We start from the raw sequence: 18,448 nt of genomic DNA, 5'->3' as shown, positions 1-18,448 counted from the left end.
GTTTGTTATTTTCAATGATTGATTATATCATTAGAGTTTTCCTAATGATTGAGGATTGGTTTAAAGTGACTGCCTCATTCCAATGTGGGAGAACGGCTGGAATGTCATCTATGAGTTTCAGAGGCATATGCAAGAAGTGGCCCAAGATGATGTTTGTTTGTTTGTTTGTTTTTGCAAAATAAGCTAAGTTCGGATTCAGTATTTTCCTTATAGCATAATCAAAAGTATCATTGTCATTATCTATTTTAAAATCTGTGTTGTCATATATAGAAGCCCAATTTTCATCATTTGAGTCAAACCAAAGTGTGTGATTATAGAGTGAGTTTAGAACATACCTCAATTAGGTCCAGTGCCATTCCTATGCATAGGAACAAATTTCCAGCAATGCAGTTTGCAGTGGTTATGGGCTATCCTATGGCTTCCAAGCTTCCTCCCAATACCAGATTAATTGGCCATGAGTATTAGTTAAATGGCCAAGGGATGGATATCAAACCTTTTTGTAAAGCCACTTTCCTGCCATCCGAGCATGGTTCTGGAGTTGGTTCTAATATTCACTGAGAGTGTTCCTGAGCATGTAAGCAGGTATACACCAACAATCATTTTGCTTAGTAAAGGAGGGTATGCATTGAATGGTAGGCCTTAGTGAGTAGAGAAAATCTCTAACAGAAAAGGGAACATGACTGTAAATGTCCTGTGTTAGTTTGCAGAGCAGTAATATCATGATAATTGTTATAAAAATGGGTCCTGGAAAAAGATAAGTGATCTAGCAGAAACTTTTTCAGTGGTCTTGGGTGTAAGCTATCCACTTTTGCCTTGTTTCTGCTTTGAGGGAAGATTGTTTTTTTTTTCCTGGAAATCTTTAATTTGAAGTTAGCCATAAGCTGATAAGCCCAAGAATTGAGGGGGGGGGATTCTCTTTAGTTGAGAGACATGGACCTGAAGTTCAATACCCTATAATTTAACTGCTGTGTGAAAAAATAGAACCTGGTAGAACCCTTTTCATCAAGGCACAAGTGCTATTTTTAACTGATATCTCCTTCAGAACCCCCAGTCTCCAGGTTCCAGTGTATGAAGTATACTGTTATCATCAGGCAGAGGGTCTCTAAAAGCCTCCTTGACCTGCTGAATATAAGTTTTTGAATATTGCGTTCATACTTTAAAGTATTGGGTCATATTAGAATTTACAAGGGCAGATTGTACATGGGGTTCTATCATCGAAGTCATGGGTTGCCTAGTGATAAAATCATAAGGTGTTAATTTATGTTTCCCAAAAGATGTTGACTTCATTGTCAAAGGGCTAAGGGTAACACTTTAAGCCAAGGTACTTCTGTGGTTTCAGCCAATTTGCCAAATTTAATCTTAGAATATCGACCTCCCCTAAAGGCTGAGGATGATAAAGACAATGATAGGGCCATAATGTTTGAATAACCTTGTTTAGTTGTTTTATAATCCATCCAGATAAAGTGAGCCCCTTGTCATTTGAAATTTCATTTGAGATTGCCCAGAATAGAAATCATTTTCTTATAATTTCTCTGCTACTGTGGTGTCATCAGCTTGCCCACATGGGAATGCTTCTACCCATCTAGAAAATGAATATACCACCACAAGTACATATTGATAGCACATAGAAGGAGACAGTTGAAAAAGTATAACTGAAAATGTTCAAATGGTCCAGATATTGGGGAGCAGTCCCTGGGATTAGTTTAATGGTTTTAACCAGTTTATGTGATTGAATAAATTTGTCATGCTAGTTTAAAGAACAATCACCCATGATATTTCTTCATAATATGAAAAGTCAATTCTGTGGTGAGTAATCACTTGAAGCACTTGCAAGAGTGGTAACTGAGAGATCCAGGAAGCATGAGCCAGTCATATGTACCCTCCAAAGTTCTCTTTTTATGATAAATGTGCATCCTTCTTGGTGCCACTTTTGTGATACAATTTTTTGTCTAGTATACAAACTGTCTTAAGTAATCTGACTTGAACCTACAGTGGACCATAGGTTGTGGAAATTCAGGAAAATGCTTTTACCAAAAGGTTTAGTATCTATCCTTTGGCCATTTTATGGAATTTATTTAATGTTTTGGTACATTAGGAGCCTTAGCACGAAAGTTAGCCATCGCATTTCCCTGGTATTCAGCATCTCATGGGAGGGTATGAGCCTCAATTTCTGTGATAGCAACTTGTGAGGACAACTAATAATGTAGAGGGGAGGTCAGTAGCCTGAGATCCTATTTTATAGCTATACCACATTATGTTGAAAATCTCTCTTTCCAGGGGCACCTGGCTGGCTCAGTGTTAGGGCACGTGACTCTTGATCTCAGGGTTGTGGGTTTGAGCCCCACGTCGTGTATAGAAACTACTTGGGGGGTGCCTGGGTGGCTCAGTGGGTTAAGCCTCTGCCTTCAGCTCAGGTCATGATCTCAGGGTCCTGGGATCGAGCCCCACATCGGGCTCTCTGCTCAGCAGGGAGCCTGCTTCCCCTTCTCTCTGCCTGCCTCTCTGCCTACTTGTGATTTTTCTCTCTGTCAAATAAATAAATAAAATATTAAAAGAAAGAAAGAAAGAAACTACTTGGAAGGAAAAGAAAAAAAAAAACTTTGTTTCCAGAGCATACCAAAATCATGAACTACTCTGAAGGCATACCTGCTATTGGTATAAATATTTGCAGTTCTTTCTTTTGTCAATTTACAGGCCTGAATGAGAACCAACACCTCTGCAGGTTGGGCTGAATTAAGTAAAGAAAGGGCTCCTCTTCCTGAAAACTCATGTTGTGTCATGACAGCAGGCTTGGCTTGATATTTTCATTCAGAATTTTTGGCATAGGAGATATCAACGCAGAGTACTAAGTCTGGATTAGCATTTAATAGGGTTTCTTGTAAATCTAATTTGGGAGTTTGATTTGAGATCAACTCAACGATTATGAGTCTCTTCTCTGTTATGTAAGGATAGGAGAGTAGCAGGATTTAAAGAGTGCAGGAATCCAGCTCCCCGCTCAGCAGGGAGCCTGCTTCTCCCTCTCACCCCCACCCCTTGTGCTCTCTCTCTCTCTCAAATAAATAAATAAAATCTTAAAAAAAAAAAAAAAGAGGGGCACCTGGGTGGCTCAGTGGGTTAAGCCGCTGCCTTCAGCTCAGGTCATGATCTCAGGGTCCTGGGATCGAGTCCCGCATCGGGCTCCTGCTCGGCAGGCAGCCTGCTTCTCTCTCTCTCTGCCTGCCTCTCTGCCTACTTGTAATCTCTCTCTGTCAAATAAATAAATAAATAAATAATCTTTAAAAAAAAAAATTAAAAAAAAAAAAGAGTTGCTGGAAAGAATACTGAGGAGACAAGAGTAGAATCTCACAAAATGTTGTCTACTAGCTGAGAAATGGTGTGTATGCTGTGTTTGGCAAACTTTTACAGCATGAAGAACCTGTAAATTTAATTCATTTTCCTGAACAAGTTTCAGGGAAAGTTCTGTAATTTTAGCGGCTGCAGCTACACCCTTTATAAACAATTTGGGTATATTCTGGTCTTTGGATGCAACTGTAAGCTATAATAGTCTGTAGGGCTATTTTCCCCTTCCTTTTCTTGAGTTAAGGGCTCCCTGAACCTGATTATTACATTCCTGAACAAAAAACGTGAAACGTTTAGGATAGTCAGGAAGTCCCAATGCAGGAGAAGTCTGTAAAGCCCATTTAATTTCAGTAAATGCTTCCTCCTACTTGTTTTCCAAAGAAGAGGTTCTTGAGTATTGTGCCTAGAGTGAAGAAGCTAACTAGGAAATGTCAGGGACCCAGGACTGACAATATCCTGCAAGTCTAGCTCCCCAAGTGAGTGCAAGATCTTTCTTAAGGGTTTTCTGCGTTAATGGAAAATGCAGAGGATCCCTGAGAGGATATTTAGGACAGGAACACAGTGAGAGCTGAGTGGAGGTTTGTAAGGATTCTGTTTCCCATAACTGAAAGAAATGTTTACTGAGAGCCTCCTCTGGGTTTGGCTGTGTATATAAGATGACTAAAATACTCCCAGCTCTGAAAGCGCTCTTACTCTAGGAACCAGCCACTCCCAATGATATTAGAAACATTGGTCAGAAATATGAGTAAGGGGCGCCTGGGTAGCTCAGTGGGTTAAAGCCTCTGCCTTCGGCTCAGGTCATGATCTCAGGTCCTGGGATCTAACCCTGCATGGAGCCCTGCATCAGGCTCTCTGCTCAGCGGGGAGCCTGCTTCCCCCACCACCCCACCTCCCCACCCCACCTGCCTCCCTACCTACTTGTGATCTCTGTCTGTCAAATAACTAAATTCTAGGAAAAAAAAAAAAGAAAGAAAGAAAAAAAATATGAATAAAGTATAACGTGGTTTAAAAGGTTCAAAAGGATCTGATGCTACCTGGGGGATGACCTGTCTGATCCCCATTCTGGCTCCTTCTAACACCTAGATTCCCTGTTCTAAACCAGTGACTGGGACCTCAGGCAAATTTCAGCTTCTCGGGAAACCACTAGCCCCTGTACTCCCTGCTGGCTCAGAGTCTCCAAGAAAAACAGGTGAAACTGGAAGTCATTGGTTCCGCTCTAGCACACCTACAGAAGCACAAGGGATGTCAAGCTGGTCTGATAAATTCACCATTACCAAAGTCATGAGTGACTAAACTGTCTTCTTTTTGATAAGACAAATGCTTTACTGGCATTGCTCTACTCTTCCCAACATTTAAAATAAAGTTCAATCTCGATCACATTTCTAAAAAGGCAAGTGGTCATCTTACCCTCACTTTGCAGACGAAGAAACTGAGGCACAGAGTAGTAAAGTGACTTCCCAAGTTTGCAGCAGGAGGGTAAAGGGAGCACGCTGGGCCTACTATCTGGGCCTGTTGCCTCCTCTTCATCCATCCAGCCGTGCTGTCTCTCTCAGGAACTAAAACCTCCTCTTTTACTCTCCTCTATAACAAATAGTCGCCATGTTGGCCAGGATATTATGGGATATGAAGTTAGTTCACGTCATTTTTTTTGGAAGTCATTTTTCAGATCATTCTTCTGAACACTGTGAGCAAAACACTGTGCTGGTTAGTTACACTGGAGCATACAGAAGTGACAGAATACAGTGGTTAAATTAAAGGAGACTGAAGATGTCTCAGTCCCATGAGCCTTGGCTGTCTATAGGAAAGACGCAGATAGGTCCATCCTGGTGACGGAAGAATCCTGTTGCCTGGAACAAGTGGTTTCTTTTCTCAGATGATGGTTTTTCCTTTCAACTTTCCAATTAATGCCTGGCTTTGTTTACTGTATTGAGATGGTTTATAAACCTAAGAGAGCGACTGGGAGCAGATCTGAAAGCAGAACTAGAGAAGAAAGTCTGGTTCCATTTTCAGAAGTGTGGGGCTGGGGAAAGACACGTTTGGAAGAGATCTTCCAAGGAGAAGAAAGCTTTGTATTCCTTCCTTCATTCCCTTTACCACATTCAGGTCATGACACATGTGCTATATAATTCAGTGTAGGGGATTTGGGGGTGAAGTTCTCTAAGTACCTTCTGCTGAAGTACCGTACCCTATCAGTCACCTCTTTCCCTATTTACTGTTTCTTTCCCACTTTAGGAAATACCGTTCCTTGATCCAGGATCAGGCTCGAGAGCTGACCCACCTAAGGCAAAAGATGAGGATGGGGAGAGCTTTCTCTTCCCTTCTCATCCAGCATGTCAAGAATACGGTGAAAACTTTTGAGGAGCTCCTTAGCAGCAATAAAGTTGACCCCTACATGGAACAGCACTTCCGTGAGCAGCTGACCAAGGGGAGCCTGCTGGCAGAGAGCCTTGCCAGCAAATTCAGCACAGGTAAGCTGGTCCCAGGGCTCAGGAGGATCTTCAGTCCCTCCCAAGGACCCCAGCCTCAGACAAGCCCAAACTCATCTACAAGTGACTTTTCAATCTGATGTCCTGCTTTGTAATGACCATCTTGGAACCATGGTGAAGTCAGGACTGGCTGGAGAGGAACAATGAAGAGAAGCACACAGGAATAATGGGGATGTCAGGATGATGACCAGCTCCTTTATCTCTCATGGAATGTGATCGCTAGGGCAAAAGACATCTCTGGGGGGTGATAGCATTTATCTGAAACTAACTGGCAGCAAGATAGGGGAGCAGCTGGTTGCTGTGAACAGAGCCCTGAATTAGGATCTGAAGACCGTGGCTCTAGTCTATATGTGTTCATTGCTAGCTCTAGACACATTCATCCTTCTCTTGATTTCTGTTTTCTCACCTAAAAAAAATTAGGTCAAGTAATACCAGCATGATTATTCTAAGGATCAAATCAGCAATATTAATCAGTGCATTTCAAAAAATGGTAAAAGAATCATGCTGATTTGGGCATGGTTTAGATACTGTATGTACTACAACCTCGTGGTGGGAAATTTATTTTCAGGTGCCTTTTTCATAGAATATTCCCTAGAGCACCTGAGGGTACATAGTAAGAGCAGGCTTGAGGCCACTGTGTGGGTTTCTGATACCAGATCAGAGGTAGGACAGGGATGTCTGTCACCCCTACAGAGACAGAAGTAGATTCTGCATGAAAGCTGTGACAGAGTATATAGATGTGAGGCCAAAACCCAGCCTTTTGGCAGGACTTGGAGACTCTGGTTAGAGTGGTCCAGAGGCCTCTGGACAAGTGTCTCATGGCCTGTAGGAAAAGTGACATTTTTAGCTTTTGACTCTGACCTAAGACAAAGCAAAAAGAAATGATGATCTCTGTGGTGTGTAAGTTCTGGAAAGTTAGGAAAGCCTGCCAGGTAAGTTCTCCAAAGTCTCAACCCAATGTCTGCTGAGAAAATTCAGAGTATCCTAGACTGGAAAATCAAGTAGTCACATCTGATCCCAGAGAAAAGTCAGTGTCTTTCTGTAATGTGAGGAATGAGACCTGCTTAAATTATAACTAGTCCTTTTTGAATCTGGTTTTCAGATGACTGTACAAGTGAGAAGAATCAAGCAAGACAGATGCTGCGAACCCTCAGGTAACTCCCAATTTTCAGGGGCTGTAGACTATATAATCTGGTGAAGGATTTAGAAGCAAGGGCCAGAAACTCAAAGCCGGAGCTCTTACACCCCACAAAAAGCAAATGGCTGATTATAACATCAAATCATTACGTGTCCCTAGTGATGAAGTGGTCATGTTTCCTATTTTTTTAAAATTTATTATTATTTTGGTCCTATTCTCTATTCATCAATTTAGCAATACTGACCTACTCTAACCTAACTTGGTTAGGTTAGTCTTGTAAGTGTCTCGTGAGTCTCCTGAGTCCTCAGGGACCCCCTCTGATTTCCCCTAGATCTTTAAAGACCAGAGTGAAATTGTATCTGGTTTCTTCCATGGTGACCCCAGAGGTGCTGGCAGATGTTAAATAGCTACAGATTTTCCTCACAAAAGAAGAAAAAGCTTTTCACTGTATGACATTACTTTGGGAAGGTCTAGAAACTACAAGACACCTGGGAGGCCACATTGCCTCGGAAGCGGTTTTAAATGGGCCACGGCAAATATTACTGAAAGCATCATTGTTCACGAAGTGTGTTGAACCCTCAAAGAGCTCTGGTTGTCCTGTGAAGGAGTCAGGAGCATTACTGAAAAGGCTGAATGGGTCGGTCTTCTCTCTTTCTCGGGATGTTTGTGGCCAAGGCTCTGGGCCACTGTTGTTCTCCCCTGCTCCCCACTCTCCACCCCCAGACAGAAATGAACTGTTTGCTTCTCCTCCTAAGGAACAGTCTCCTTGACTTCTGGAGCTTGTCCTTTGAGCCACCAGATCGTTACAGCCATGTCATTCAGGTGACCTTTATTTTTCCTCTTTCTTTTACCCTACCGGTATTTTAAGGGACAAGCATATGAAGGGTAAAGTGACAGAAGTCCTAAGGACCATGCAGGAGGCCCAGCCCCAGACTCTGCCCCAGATACACTCCAGCAACCGTGGCCAGTCTGCTGCCCATCCGTCCTCCAGCAGCACCTCCCTGCTCCATGAAGAGCCAGAAGCATGCCCTTCAGTGGATGTGACCGGTGAGTACCCAGACCGTGTCCAGTTGCTAGGTGCTCGCTCCTTTGCCTACACCAAAAGCAGGTGTCTTTGCAGCCAGGCCCTGCAGATCCACCCTGAAGTCCCTGGAGAGCACAGGCCCAGGACTCAATTCCAAGCGTAGGCTCCAGGGGTGTCAGGTGGTTCTTTTCCATTCCTAGTCCCACACGTCCTCAGCCACCAGACCCTCTCTGGCACATACATGGTGTTGGACTTGAGAGGAGGAATCATGAGTTGGGAAGAGGAAGGGGCAAACACTCCCTTACCATTGTAACCCAGTCATGTCACCCTTCACATTATGGGCATGAACTTCACTCACATTGGGCCTCTGATCTTGAAATCCTTGGGGTAAACAGTCACGGTTCCTATTTTCTGTTTGCCACTAAATATCCTTTATCATTTGTGGATTTGCTGAGCCCATCCATCATTCTAATAATTCAGCCACAATGTCCTCTGAACCTTCATTAACTGGGACGTGTCTTGGGTTCAGGCTGTATCCATCACCAGCCTGCCCCTCCCCAGAATCCCCCAAGCAGGGGCTTTGGGTAGCTGTGGTGGGAGGTAGGAGGAGGAGAGTACATTTATAATCAAAACTTTATTTTTTTCCTGTTCAGTTTTTCTTTAATTTCCCTCCCAGGAAATGCATTTCTATTTTTAGGGAACTATAGCAAGCAAATCCCAGTGAGGACAACACCGAGAAACCATCCTTTGTCTCTGGCTATATCTGATTTTTTCCCCCTGAATTGACTGTTTTAGGCAATGAATTAACCATAGTAGGTTACACCTGGTACTATTCCTGCTTCTCATTTTACCCTGAGGATGAGAGCAATATAGCATTTCCCCCAGGATGATAGAAACCAAGGAAAGAGGAGTGCCTGGGTGGCTCAGTGGGTTAAAGCCTCTGCCTTTGGCTCAGGTCATGATCCCAGGGTCCTGGGATTGAGCCCCGAATCGGGTTCTCTGCTCAGTGGGGAGCCTGCTTCCTTCTCTCTCACTGCCTGCCTCTCTGCCTACTTGTGATCTCTGTCAAATAAGTAAATAAAATCTTTTAAAAAAGAAAGAAAGAAAGAAAGAAAGAAACCAAGGAAAGAGAGGAGTTCACATTTATTGGGCACACATTTAATGCTCACATTATTGACTACTTTACATCTCTTCCCTCATTTAATCGGCACAACCAACCAATCTCTCAGGTAGGTGGTGGTATCCCAATTTTACAACACAGCCGAGGACACTGAGGCTCAACGAAGTCAGGGAACTTACGGAAGAGCACCCAGCTGGGGGTGCCATTCACCTGGAGCCTGCACAACACGAAAGCTCAGACGGTCCCCTGCACTGTGGCCTGAGCAACCAGGGACGGAACGGGGAGGCAGTCACTTTTACTGGGTTTCTGGAGCTAGCATTTGCCCCACTCCACTCTTTGTGACACTCTGCACATGAGAAAAGATCCTATACACATTGCACTTTCATCCAAGAATTTATAAATATATGGGCTGCCCTTGCTATGTACATGACCTCCTCCAATGGGCCCATGGAGTTTTAACTACATCCCTGAACTCAGTTGCCCAAAGGCACTTGCTTTCTCCTCATTGCTACCCTGAGAGACAGAGGCAGAGGGGCAGACACACTTTCCCCTCACCTGGAGCTCCTGCCATGACTGGTAGGAATGGTCACACTGGAGATGTGGCCTCTGGGGTGGTGTTGGCCTTATTATCCGCCACCACTAGCTTTTCTGAGGGAGATGGAAGCCCTTCTTTTTTCCATCTGAAGTCATTATCCTCTCAGAGAGTCAATGGCTTATCACTTGCTCCTTCTTTGCTTTGCTTTTTTGAGCCAAAACTTCTAGAGTATTTAACAAAAAGTGTGATTGATGTGGGAGCTTCCCTGTGATGCAGAATTATCCTGGCAAGAGGCTGTTCCCCATTGCCTTCTGTTTACCGTGTAGGGCATATTTTCTGTGTTGTGTGGCCGCGGGAGACCGGGACATGAGAAGGCTGACCACTATTACTGATGGATTGGACCTCCTGTGGACTTGGTTGAGAGTAAGCGGATTTTCTGGAGAGGGGGTAAAGGAGGTTTGGAAGGGGCTGGGAATCACCGTTTGGTTGAGTCCCTACATTGTCGGGCATTGTGCTAAAGGCTTATGTAGTTTACCTTCTTCTTTCTTTCACAGTGATGTTAATGAATCGGTTATTAGGTAATGCCATCCATAATGGAAGGAGAAGATCTACCAGATGTTGACTTAAGTGCACAGTTCCTTAGAGAAACTTGACTTGGTTGAAGGGAACTAAGGACTTCACTCCTATCTTCTCAGAAGAGAAATTGCCTACTCTGTGGCCCTTGGTAATAATCCTTGAAAGGGAACTGACTCATACTTTTAGCTGAATTATGGCCCTGCTACCCAGGAGGGTTTTGGTTTGTTTGTTTGTTTGTTTGTTTGCAAAGGGAGACAGCAAAGGACATAGGCAGGTTCTCACAGCGTCATTGGTGCTGTATATTTTTGCTTCTGCAATCCCCCATGTATTAAAAAAAACAGTCATTCTGTGGACAGGAGTCAGGCAATCTAATCTATATTTAAGAATTATTTTTACAGTCTCATGAGCCATTCTGGGTGGGATCCAAATCACCACCTGCCATCCTCCGAGACTCCCTCGCCTCAGTAGGCATCCAGAGTAGGAGATAGGAGGAGAGGGAGGCACCAGGAGCATCAACCTGTTTAAGTTCTCAGCACATTGGCTATTAATGGAAGCCATTTTCCCTTTCTCTTCCTCAACAATCCCCAGTATAGAATGGTCTCATGAAGGGTGAGTATATTACCTGTTCACAGACCAGCAAAATGCTTCATCTCCTTAATCTCATGATTTCTAAGAGGGGCAGTGAGTTCTACTACTGGAGTAGACATTTCTGCAGTTCCTCTCTGGGATCATTCCAGCACTGGGAATCTTGGAGGGAGCCAGGAGAGAGACCTTTGTACTTCTCATGTGCATGCACTGAAACCCTCAAATACTACCTCTAACCACTACTTCTTTGTTTTTCCTTTTTTTAAAATTCAAGTATAGTCAGATACAGTTATATTAGTTTCAGGTGTACAACAGTGTGACTCAGCAATTCTCTGGTGCGCCTGGAAACTGGGTGGCTCAGTCAGTTAAGCATCTGACTCTTGGTTTCAGCTCAGGTCATGATCTCAGGGTCATGAGATTGAGCCCCACATCGGTCTTCATGCTTGGCACAGAGCTTGCTTAAGATTTTCTTTCCCCCATCCTCGCTTTCTCTCTCTCTCTCTCTCTCTCTCTCAAAAACCAAAAACAAAAAACAATTCTATACATTTCTCAGTGCTCATGATGATAGGTTCACTCTTAATCCCCTTCACCTATTTCCCCCATCATACCATCACCTCCTCTCTGGCAACCACCAGTTTGTTCTCTATATTTAAGAGTCTGGTTTTTATCTCTTTTTTCCTTGGTTCATTTTTTTCTTAAAATTCCACATATGAGTGAAATCATACAGTATTTGTCTTTCTCTGACCAACTTATTTCACTTAACATTATATCCTGTAGCTCCTTCCACGTTGTCACAAATGGCAAGATTTTATTCTTTTTATGGCTAAGTATTATTCCATTGTATATATACACCACATCTTCTTTATCCATTCCTCTATGGGTGGACACTTGCTTCCATAATTTGGCAACTGTAAATAATGCTGCAGTAAACATACAGTTGCATATATCTTTTCAAATTCATGCTTTTGGTTTTTTTGGGTAAATACCCAGAAGTAGAATTACTGAATCATATTGGTAGTTCTATTTTTAACTTTTTGAGGAACTTCCGTACTGTTTTCCACAGTGGCGGCACCAGCCTGCATTTCCACCAACAGTGCATGAGGGTTCCTTTTCCTCTACATTCCCACTCGCTGACACTTACATTTTTTATTTTAGCTATTCTGACAGGTGAGAGGTGATACCTCATTGGGGTTTTGATTTGCATTTCCCCAGTGATGAGTGATTTTGACCATCTTTTCATTTGTCTGTTGGCCATCTGTATGTCTTCTTTGAAAAAAAAAAAAACGTCTATTTTTGTTTCATGTCCATTTTTTAATTGGATTATTTGGGGGGCTTTGGTTTTGAGTTATGTAAGTTCTTTATATATGTGGATATTAACCCCTTATTGGATATATCATTTGCAAGATATTCTCATTCAGCATGTTGTCGTTTTGTTTTGTCAAAGGCTTCCTTTGCTGCACAAAAGCTTTTTATTTTGTTGTAGTCCCAATAGTTTAATTTTGCTTTTGTTTCCCTTGCTAAAGGAGACGTATCTTGAATAATGTTACTATGTATGGCAGAGTCAGAGAAATCACTGCCTGTGCTTGAGTTCTGATATCTGCTCTAGTCTTCAGTCCAGGGATTACTGTATTCATTTTTTTAAGGCTGCTGTAACAAAGTATCATGGACTGTGTTTTTTTTTTTTTTAAGATTTTATTTATTTATTTGACAGAGAGAGATCATAAGTAGGCAGAGGCAGGCAGAGAGAGAGAGGAGGAAGCAGGTTCCCCGCTGAGCAGAAAGCCCCATGCGGGGCTCCATCCCAGGACCCTGGGATCATGACCTGAGCCGAAGGCAGAGGCTTTAACCCACTGAACCAGCAAGGCGCCCCGAACTGTGTGTTTCAAAACAAACAGACATTTGTTCTGTCCAAGTTCTGGAGGCTAGAAGTCTGAAATCAAGGTGTCAGCTGGGCCATGCTCTTCCTGGTTTCTGGTGGTCGCTGGGAGCCTCCCTTGGCTTGTAGATGGATAACTTCAGTGTCTGCCTCCTGACTCCCTCATCACGGGGTCCTCTCACCCTGTGTGTCTCCTCTCCTATTCTTTTAAGGACATCAGTCATGTTGGACGAAGGTCCACCCTAATCCAGTATTGTCTCATTTTAACTCATCACATCTGCAAAGACTCATTTTCAAATAAGGTCACGTTCTGAGGTTCTAGGTAGACATGACTTTTTGGAGGACACTATTCAACCCAGTATAATTATCTTTAAGATACTTTATTTCTGACTTCCCACTGGTTTCTCCCTCATGTTCCTTTCTGGACAGACGTCAGCCAGGCCACTCCTGCTGATTCAGCTTCGTTGCTCAGCAACCATCCAGATGCCAGATCTGCCCAGCCCTCCTACCCTCCAAGCAGCGCCACACAACTGAGCAGGATGCCAGACCCAGGGCACCGGGGGAGCGGTGGCCCACAGGACGAGATGCGGCCTCAGAAAATGAATGCGTCTGGGCACCTGTCCTCTTTCTCCTCTTTGTACCGGCCCAACTCTAAGCCCTCCGGTAAACACAAAGGAGCGGATGGTGAAGTAGAGCCCATTGTTGGGAATGAGCACATTCTTTCAGGGCCCAAGGATTTTTTTATTCCTGTGTTAGATCCTGGCTCACAGAACTGGGTGAGATGAAGGGGGGTGGTATCTGGTGGCTGAGCCAGAGATAAGATGCCAGCCCAGTGCTGGTCCTTTCTAAGTGCCTCTCCCATTCCCCCTACACAGGGATTCAGGCTAAGCAGGAGAATACAGGAAGTCAGGGGCATTCTGAGGCACTCCACAGAGAGGATGAGTTGTTTCACATTCGTGGGCTCCCTTTTCTCTGGGCTATAATCTTCCTAGGCCTACACTGAGACTGTTCTTAGAATTCCCAGCTCTGGATTCCATGGGAAAGGTCTTCCTTAGGTCAAGAGCTATTTACTGCAACATGGGAGACTATTTCTCCAAGTACACTCACACATCCTTTGTATGCAACTATCAGTCAGTCTTGCCTCTCAAACTTTGCTATTGAGTTTAGAGCCAGATGTCCTGGCCACCAGTGACTAAACGTACAGCCATAAAGAGGAATGGCTTGAAGCATATCAGTTTTGGGGACCCAAACAGTGCAACAATAAGACATTTGAAACCCTCAGAGAAAAACCAGGCCCTAAGCAAGATGTCCTGGTACATGAAGCCCATTTTTGGCCTCTTTCCCCTTCCCTTAGTGTATCCTCTGCCTTCCTCAGAGGAATCCCCTTCTCTCCTTTTCCTCCTTCAGGTCCTAACACCTTACCAGTCCCCTCCTTGTCACTCTTTACTGAAAGTGGTTAAAGGGAAACACTCAGTGTCTCTCATTATTCGCTGCCTGATTTAATTTAATATGCATTTACCTTTGTCTTTCTATTAGTGGGTGGATGTTAAAGACTTTTAGTCATGGATCATCAGGTAAGATAGGCATGAGGTAGAGAGCAAGTCCTTCTGGATTACTACCAGGAAATAGACCAACTTTCTCATTGTTCGGCCAGTCCTACCTGGAGGCCTGTAGCAGATTCTCACCCTTGTTTTCCAGCCCAGTGTCCATCTCTCTCAGATGCACTCGGCCTCTATCTGGGAGGAGGCCCTGTGGGGTTTCCTTACAGAGGGCCATCTTGTGTTTGAAAGCCCACGAGCTCTTTAAACAAATTTGCCTGCTGCTTCTTGAGTGCCCAAGTGAGAGAAAGAAGTTGACAATTACAGGGATGGGCAGGGATCTGGAAGAGAAGTTCTGGGCAGTCTCCATAGCTGCCCATGAGTGACTGGCTTTCCCCACCTCTTACCTCTCCCGTGTCTTGGTGGGATGCAACAGGGGCTGACCTACTGGAAAAGAATCTTGTGGAGATCCAGAACCTGCGCCAGCGCCTGGAGGAGTCCATCTGCTTCAATGACCGCCTGCAGGAGAGACTGGAACACGTGCTCAGCAGTGCTGACCAAGGAAAAAGTAGGAAAGGGGAAAAACTGGTTCTGTCCACATCCAGAGTCTCAAAGGGCACATAGGCTCCCAGTGAAAAGGCATGTCGGTGTGTGTGCAATACCCTAGTCTTCCTGACAATCTGCCCAGAGAGGGAAGCAGGGCAGGCACAGTTGACCCCATTTTATACATTTTTAAGACACTGAGTGTTTTGCCCCAGGCAGAGCTGGGTCTCGTGCTTAGGGCTGTCTGACACGATGCCCATTCATGTAACTCCCAACACTACCTGGTCCTGCACCTGGCTTATGGCCTGACTGGCACATGATAGAACCGAGACTTCCACAATGGCCGCATCAACAGAGGGAAGACCACATCCCACTTTCTTACCACGGCCTCATGCCCTGGATACCACCTGCCACCGCCCATTACGTGAAGGGCCCATATTCCCATACTTGCCACAGGAGGCTGTCACTCAGAGACCAGTACTTCCACATCCCTTCTCCCTTGTCAAGCTCAGGAGAATGGCGGCCAGAGCCCCTACAGCATCACAGTAGCAGCTAATTCATAGGAGAGACTGTCCCAGAGCTGCAGCCATTGCGCATGAGTGTGTGGCCTGCTCGCGTGTGACTCAGCCACATCACGCTCTCGAGCCACTGCATGAAGCCCCCAGGGGTTCTCTGTGGCTAAGGCTCTAAGGCTCTAACTTTGGTGGTTGCCAGAAAGTATATCCTTGAGAGCATCTGCTTCCCAGGGCTATGATTGTCTGAGTTTTTTAACTCCCTCTGATAGTATCCACATCTGGCTTCCATGGGTAGAACCCAAAGTCTGTGCCTCAGCTCCACCACAAGCAAAGGGCTTTTGGGAAAGCAAACTGGAGTCTTCAGCTTACAGAGGGCAAAGCCCAAACCTGGTCACTTCCATGTTCCCCCTTTCCACAGCAGTACCCAGCTACAGAGACAAAGAGAAGAGGGTGGGAGGTACAAAAATTGCTTAGACCCACATGAGCCAAAACTGTAATAGTTATTCTCAATTTGAATACGATGGCTGCTTCTTATAAGGTCCTATCTACACATCCCTAGGAATGCAGGAGTAAATAGCTCTGGGAAGTTCACAGTTAGTATATATGTCCCTTGCTCCATCTTTGCAGATAACCAGGGAGTCACTAGCTGCGAACTGGATCCCTGCTTAGCGCTCTCTCCCTCCCTTTCCCACTTCCAGCTGAATGTGAGTAAGGAAGGAAAGGAATGTCAGCTTTTTTCGAGTAGTCAGTGAAGGAGTAGTCAGTGAAGGAGTAGTCAGTGAAGAGTTCCCTCTGTCCCTGCAGACATCATGGCCGCTGTCTCTCCCTCCCTCCCTAGGCACAACACAGTCTGCTCCAGGTGTCCCCGTGGCAACCCCTCATTCTTACGCTCAGAGTCACTCTTCCGGCTCTGCCTAGGATGTCTTGTGACATGATGTCTGGATGGCCTAGAAGAATGTTCTCCAGAACTTTTCCAGCCCTATTCAACAGCATTCTTGGCTGTGAACTTGGAGGCATCGACATCGACCTTTAAATGAATGGATCAAATTAATAAATTCTTATTTAAAAATTATTGTCTATAGGTATTGAATACAAAAAGTCAAATTTGTGAGGAAAGACTAACACCAGTAACGGCCTAAAAATTCATAGAAAGGTTAAAGGAAAAATGAGTTTCATCTCTTAGCTATTTCTTCTTTTTTTTTTTCTTTTGCAAAACACTTCTTTATTACAGCAATATATAAAGCAAATATAACCTTATTTTTTTTTAAGATTATATTTACTTATTTGTCAGAGAGAGAACACAAAGCAGGAGGAGCAGCAGGCAAAGGGAGAAACAGACTCCCCGCTGGGCAAGGAGCCCGATGCAGGACTCGACCCCAAGACCCTGGGATCATGAACTGAGCTGGAAGCAGACGCCCACCTGACTGAGCCACCCAGGGGTCCCTAAAGCAAATATAACTTTAAATGTTTATGACCACGACTGTACATTATTATGACTGCTGGTGTTTTTCAGCTTGCTCAGGTCATGATCCCAGGGTCCTGGGATCGAGCCTCACATCGGGCTTTCTGCTCTGCAGGGAGCCTGCTTCCTGCTCTCTCTCTCTGCCTGCCTCTCTGCCTACTTGTGATCTCTGTCAAATAAATAAATAAAATCTTTAAAAAGAAAAGAAAAGAAAAGAAAAGAAAAGAAAAGAAACCTGCTTCTCCCTCTCCCACTCACCATACTTGTGTTCCCTCTCTTGCTGTCTCTCTTTCTTGTCAAATAAGTAAATAAAATATTTTTTAAAAATGTGGGATTGAAATGCATGTACACATTTTTAAGAGTATATAAATTTTCACTCTCCTGACTTTATTCCCAACCTTGGCATTTTCACACATCCTTAGTGAGTTAACCAAACTCGAGGCCTTTTGTTACTAAGACCACCAGCCAGGTTATGTTTGCCAGTGGCAATATCCTTAAAAGTTAATAATAACTGTGTTCACCAATAGATTTTTTACCTAGTTCCTTCTTCCTTGAGGGCAAACGAACTTTCACCTGGGCATTCCATCCAACCCTTAAAGATGGCCTTAAAAGCACTTTATTAAGCAGCCATTTCCATTTTAATAGTAAGGTGAAGATCATACCCCTCAATCTGAAAGCCTTCAGCCTTGAAGTCATCGATTGTCTCAACTTTTAGAAGCATTTTGAGGATTTTCAGCAGCCCAACATGATTCAGGTAAATATATGCATCTCCCAAAGTATGTATGAGTTAGCTGGCTTCAGGTCTGTGATGTGTGCGAGCATGTGGGTGAGGAGGGCCCAGGTAGCAGGTGATGAAGGCCACACGCAGGCCCATGTCTCGAGACCCGTGGCCCAACTGGTAGGACAGCTCCCCTTCACCGCATAGCGCCAGCAGAGACCATGGCGGGGAGGCAGAGCCCCTGGATTCCAACCACACAGGATGATTCTTCCATCACCAGGGTTGGTTTGGATTGCATCAGTCACCTTTTGCAGTTGGTCTACTCCTTGACCTGAAGAATCTGAATTCTTATCTCTGTATTCTGCCCCACAACACCCACTGAAAGCCTGACCTGGAGCTAGTTTCCTCCTTTGCCTCAGGTTTACCGCATCCTCCGCACTCTCGCCCTTCAACCTCAGTGAGAATGAGAAGGTGGGTCACATAAGTCCCTCCCTTGCCACACTTGAGCGTCCCTTGGTGATCTCAGCCATAACACCCCTCAACACCCCTGCACAAGCAGCTCATGGATTACCCACCAAGTACCTAAGGCCAGATTGTACCATGCTCTCTAGGTAGGTCCCATTCATGAGCCATATACAATGGCTCTATGGAAACCTTCAGCAAATCAGTTAAGATACCTCCCAAGTGTGCTCATGTTCAGCATACTGGTAACCTGAATAAAAGTATAAAAAAAAAATCATCAGCTGGGCAAATCAACATCAAAAACGTGTGTCCACTTCCATATTCAAGGGGATTTATTGGAAATTGATCTTATGCAGCCAGAGTGAAATGTAAAACCAACAAGTATAAGAATAAAATTAATACCAAAAAAAGGCAGAAACAAAAGCATCGGGGCGCCTGGGTGGCTCCGTGGGTTAAGCCTCTGTCTTCAGCTCAGGTCATGATCTCAGGGTCCTGGATGGAGTCCGCACATCAGGCTCTCTGCTCAGCAGA

At 44.4% G+C, this 18,448-nt stretch overlaps 1 protein-coding gene across 12 annotated transcripts in view; it reads left to right on the top strand.

The window, feature by feature from the left end:
- The window catches only part of LOC116566976 (myomegalin), a 48,715-nt gene extending 32,273 nt beyond the window's left edge, over positions 1–16,442 (top strand). For 6 of the 12 annotated variants that reach the window (XM_032301686.1, XM_032301688.1, XM_032301691.1 and 3 more), the window contains 7 exons: positions 5,572–5,807; positions 6,928–6,979; positions 7,823–8,010; positions 13,109–13,342; positions 14,654–14,785; positions 15,903–15,979; positions 16,114–16,442. In XM_032301686.1, coding sequence (XP_032157577.1) covers positions 5,572–5,807; positions 6,928–6,979; positions 7,823–8,010; positions 13,109–13,342; positions 14,654–14,785; positions 15,903–15,979; positions 16,114–16,308 — 1,114 coding nt within the window. In that variant the 3' untranslated portion in view covers positions 16,309–16,442. The remainder of the gene's footprint in view (positions 1–5,571; positions 5,808–6,927; positions 6,980–7,822; positions 8,011–13,108; positions 13,343–14,653; positions 14,786–15,902; positions 15,980–16,113) is intronic. The other 6 variants (XM_032301692.1, XM_032301680.1, XM_032301681.1 and 3 more) reach the window with 2 other exon arrangements.
- The last annotated feature ends 2,006 nt before the right edge of the window (positions 16,443–18,448 follow it).

Source organism: Mustela erminea, chromosome 10 (genome assembly GCF_009829155.1).
Source record: "Mustela erminea isolate mMusErm1 chromosome 10, mMusErm1.Pri, whole genome shotgun sequence".
NCBI classification, from domain to species: Eukaryota; Metazoa; Chordata; class Mammalia; order Carnivora; family Mustelidae; genus Mustela; species Mustela erminea.
The sequence above is the reverse complement of the archived record's forward strand: the minus strand, read 5'-3'. Positions and strand labels throughout refer to the sequence as shown.